At 36.8% G+C, this 4,242-nt stretch overlaps 1 protein-coding gene across 1 annotated transcript; it reads right to left on the bottom strand.

The window, feature by feature from the left end:
• Positions 1-730: 730 nt before the first annotated feature.
• Positions 731-4,029, bottom strand: LOC120087285 (transcription factor VIP1-like). The gene is made up of 4 exons (XM_039044232.1): positions 3,210-4,029; positions 2,948-3,080; positions 1,493-1,577; positions 731-1,239 (listed from the first exon to the last, which is right to left on the bottom strand). Exons 1-4 carry the CDS (start codon positions 3,776-3,778, stop codon positions 974-976), a joined length of 1,053 nt encoding a protein of 350 aa, XP_038900160.1. The 5' UTR covers positions 3,779-4,029; the 3' UTR covers positions 731-973.
• Between the last annotated feature and the right edge of the window lie 213 nt (positions 4,030-4,242).

The raw sequence follows: 4,242 nt of genomic DNA, 5'->3' as shown, positions 1-4,242 counted from the left end.
ATGAAAGTTTGGAATTTCAAAATTTTCGTTAGACATAAAACTCAAATTTATATCTAATAAATCAACTAGGGATATTTGGGACACTGAGTTGAATTATGAAATTTGAAGTCGATATGTTGAAATTAGAAAATTTGTGTTTGGGATGCAAAATTGTAAGATGGAATTTCTCGACAAATGTGCAAACTTCAATATTGTTTACCATCGAAGTTAAGTTGTTTAACATTAACTTATGAAATTGGTGGATCAAACACCCCCTAGTCTTTAAAAACTTCAAATATATCCGGAGTCTCCAACATATCCAAAGCTCAATGCATTATTGAATATAAAATTTAAAAGTTCAAGAACCAACTAGATAAAAACCTCAAAGTTTAAAGACCAAACTTATAATTTAAACCGTCAATGGGATCTTTTAGGTACATAGCTCACATTTACCTTCCAAGTCATTCATACAAAAAAATGATAATGACAAGAAAATATATCCAAACATGAGTCATTCAATCTTCTATCTCAAAGCAAGACATTATTCTGCTTAATGATTATACTGTCAATAAGATCTTTCTTACATCTTGTTATCAACCTTTCTTTGGGACACAAATCCAATTCTATCATTCTTTTTTCATATGGAAATCACTAACCCATAATCACATAAACAACCAACAAATTTACTCTTCAAACAAAAACCAAGCAACAGAAACATCAACATTACACTCGAGTACAATGCCAAGAGAAAGGGGCAAAGTTAGAACTAGCTGCGTACAATCATATAAAGATTCAACCTTTGTGTATTCGAAGACAATTACAGTGATCACCAATTATACCTCGAAGTGATTTTATTAATACAACATCCGTAACAGCTGACAGATGACAAACTTCTCATGCATATAAGATATATATATAAGAATAATGTACAAGAAAATGATTGTGAAAACCATTACCCTCCTTTGCTAGATAATATTATATGTACAGACATCTTCTAAGGCTTTGCTTGGCCATCCGGACTACGACTGAGAAGCTGAGACGAGTTTGTCCATTTGGGATCTGATTGCTGCTGGTTGGTAGCCAAGATGGGTGGTGGCTGCTGTTGACCCTGCTGGGCATGGGAGCTACTAAAATGGTGTACAGGTGGCCGGGATGATGGATATTGTGGAGGTCGGTTGAAAGGATTTCCATTGATCGATGCAACCTGGCCTGCAGCTATTCTAAGCCGTTGAACTTCTTCCTTCAAAGCTTCACTCAGAGCTGTGGAGCATGAAAAAAAATCATGTGAATCCTTGTGCAGTGTATCCTTGTGTATGTGAAATGAACCTGCCTCTAAACGAGAAGAGAGAATAAAGAAAAATACAAGAAATGAAGAGGAGGAAGCCCGAAGGGTAAACTCCAAAAACATAAATATTTTCCTTCATTATTTTGCTGCTTTGTACTCTTTTTTTTGTTACAAAGCGCTTTTATTGAAGTGAAACGTCAGATAGATAGGCAGTTGCAGCATGCATACCATCTCGAAGCTGTGCTTGTTGCTCCATAGCCTGTAACCGAAGTTTGAGTTCCTTATTTTCCACAGTTAATCCACTAGTATCTCTCTGCATAACATGAAATTTATCACATGGGAGCTTTTTTTAGAACTTAGAAGAAGCAAGAATTTTGTTGATAGATGAAATTTACCAAAGGAAAGAAAGTACTTCCAAAAATCCAAAGTGGATTACAAAAAAAAATTCTTCTACATAGCTATAAGTTTATCACATAAGAATTGAAAACAAAGATTTCAACATTAAACCTCTTATGTAATTGAGAATCTAAAAGATCAAGTGTCAAATGGTTAGTACATCACAGTTGGGAGGAAAAAATAGAGTCGAATCATATACGAGTGGAGAGGGTGTGAGAGAAATTGAACAGCAAAGCGAACAATACAGGTAATAATATACCATCTCAAGGTTTCTTTTTGGATAACAATATAGCATATAAGGTAAACCCAAGTCACCAAAAGCATATTAGGCCAACGTAGATACTAAGAAAAGAGGAAAGCATGGTTTGATATTTTAAAAATGTAGCACAAAGCCGTGGACGTCCACGTGATTGATGCCATTGATCCAACACTCGTATCGGGATTGAATAATTAATTAAAGAAACCAGAATTTCTTTTTCTATTTCTCTGAGCTTCATGTGGATTTTTATCATATGAGAGCAAGTCTTGTGTTCTTATCCTATCAATATCGTTTTCTCCTCGATTGATATTAATAGTATTAGGGCTCTGTGAATCAAATTATCGTCTATGAGGGGAAAGTGTTAAGGAAATGTATAAAGGATTCAATATACAAATCCTATGTACTTTACTTTAAATTTCTTATTGGAAATTAATTCAACATTCAAGTATCTCCTTTCTTTTTTAAAAAAAAATATATATCAACATTCAAAGTGTGGAGTCCCGAGTTCAAATCCTTGCAGGTCAAGCATTCAAGTACAAGAAGCTTCCTTCATAAGTTGAAGGTTTAAATCTACTTCTCCTTCTAGCATAACATAAAATCCTAAGAAACCTTTATAATTTTCCAAACCTACGAGTAAGCTGAGTGGTAGGAATAAATATGAAAGACTACAATATGTCACTATTATGTATTACCAACATAAGCTCTAGGTCAGTGATGGTTTAACATGATCCAACTTGAATTCACCGAGGAATTCAAGAAGATATCTCAACTTTATTGCATTTTATCAGTCCCTTTCTTCAACTTTCAAACAGACATAGCATGCTTTAGAGGGAAATACAGCCTCACCTCAAACTCACTTCTAGCCTGAATTTTTTTCTCCAAGAAATCTAGTCAATTTGAGGAGCCATATTGATCTATTTTCTTAACATTTCATAGCCAAGCCAAATGGATTTAAGAAGAATACAAGCAGCTTAAGGTTTCTGTCCAACAAAACTTCCAATTCGCTATGCATGCAACTGGATTCATACCTGTAGAATCGTCACCTGCGCAGACAGAGTGGTAGCTTCGGACTGCAGAGTCTGAACCTTTCTCTCCAGCTCATTCGTGTACCGTATCTTTCTCTCTTTCGAACGAGCCGCAGATTGTCTGTTCGCAAGAATCCTAGATTCCAAAATTCATTCCCACCCATGATTAGTAAGTTCATCAATTTCAAATTCAGTTAAAATTACACTTCAACTCAAAAGTTTCTAGTTCCAATTCAATCAAAGACAGAAAAGAGTGGATGTTGACCTTTTAGCTCTTTTCGGGTCAATTAGGGCAAGCTCCGCAAGTCTCTCCGGGTCCATTGCCTTCTTCACTCCATCGACTAGGGTTGAATCGGCCTCAAACGATGACGAAGAACCATCCATGGACAAGCTATGTCGATGACGAACTGGCCGCTGTTCACTCACCGGAGTCTTCTTCCCCAAAGAATCGATCTCCCCACTATCACCACCAAGGTCCAGATTCTGGAAGAAATCAGAGTCCATGGACAAGCTCCGCAAGTGACCACCGAACGGTCCAGAAGCAATCGGCTCCGGCTTAGGGCGAACGGCGTCATCAGAAAACTTGGCATTAGACGAATCAACGGCCATGGCACTGCCGGCAGGAGAGGGAGAAGAAGGGGAAGAGAGCATCGAGAGGTCGAGCTCTGAAGGGTCAAAGAAGAGAAGTTCGTCGAGGTTTGGGAAGCGGAAGGAAGTGTCGGAGTGGGAACGGCGGTGGTGAGAACCACGGTGAGGATTCTCCGGCATCTGCTCGATATCCATCGCCGCCGGCTGCGGTGGCTTCGCCGACGAGAAATTAGGGTCCATCAGCATAATCTTTGCTGTGGATTTGTGATCGCCGAAGTTGCAACGATCAAGAGATTTATCAACAGCGTAATCTAATGGACACTAATTTATATAATTGAGATTATAAGAGAAATTAAGAATTGAATTAATTATGTTCCTGTTTTTGGTTTGGTTGTGTAATGTGTTCTTGAAGAGAAAAAATTGAACTGAGAATGTATGGAACTTGTGAAGATCGATAATGCAAAAAAATCAACAAACAAAAAAAAAAAAAAAAAGGGAACAAAGTATGGGAAATTGAAATCAATTGATGAGTGGAAAATATTTCTTTTGGTTGAGAAAATTGATTATTGTGCATTAAGTGTACCTAGCCATTTTCTTCAAATATAAATAAATGTACCTAGCCTAAGTCATTACTTGCATTTCAATCTTTTCATAATAATTATAGAAAAAATCCCTAAATTTTGTACATATTTAAAAATTACTCGTGAACT

The sequence above is a fragment of the Benincasa hispida genome, chromosome 9 (assembly GCF_009727055.1).
Source record: "Benincasa hispida cultivar B227 chromosome 9, ASM972705v1, whole genome shotgun sequence".
Classification (NCBI taxonomy): domain Eukaryota; kingdom Viridiplantae; phylum Streptophyta; class Magnoliopsida; order Cucurbitales; family Cucurbitaceae; genus Benincasa; species Benincasa hispida.
Note: the sequence above shows the minus strand (reverse complement) of the source record. Positions and strands in the feature narration are given on the sequence as shown.

Excerpts from the sequence above, each read along its gene's own strand:
- LOC120087285 (XM_039044232.1), bottom strand. The coding sequence starts at position 3,778 with ATGCTGATGGACCCTAATTTCTCGTCGGCGAAGCCACCGCAGCCGGCG. Across the intron at positions 3,081-3,209 it reads GACCCGAAAAGAGCTAAAAG|GATTCTTGCGAACAGACAAT; the intron begins GTCAACATCCAC and ends TTTGGAATCTAG. Across the intron at positions 1,578-2,947 it reads CGCAGGTGACGATTCTACAG|AGAGATACTAGTGGATTAAC; the intron begins GTATGAATCCAG and ends CATGTTATGCAG.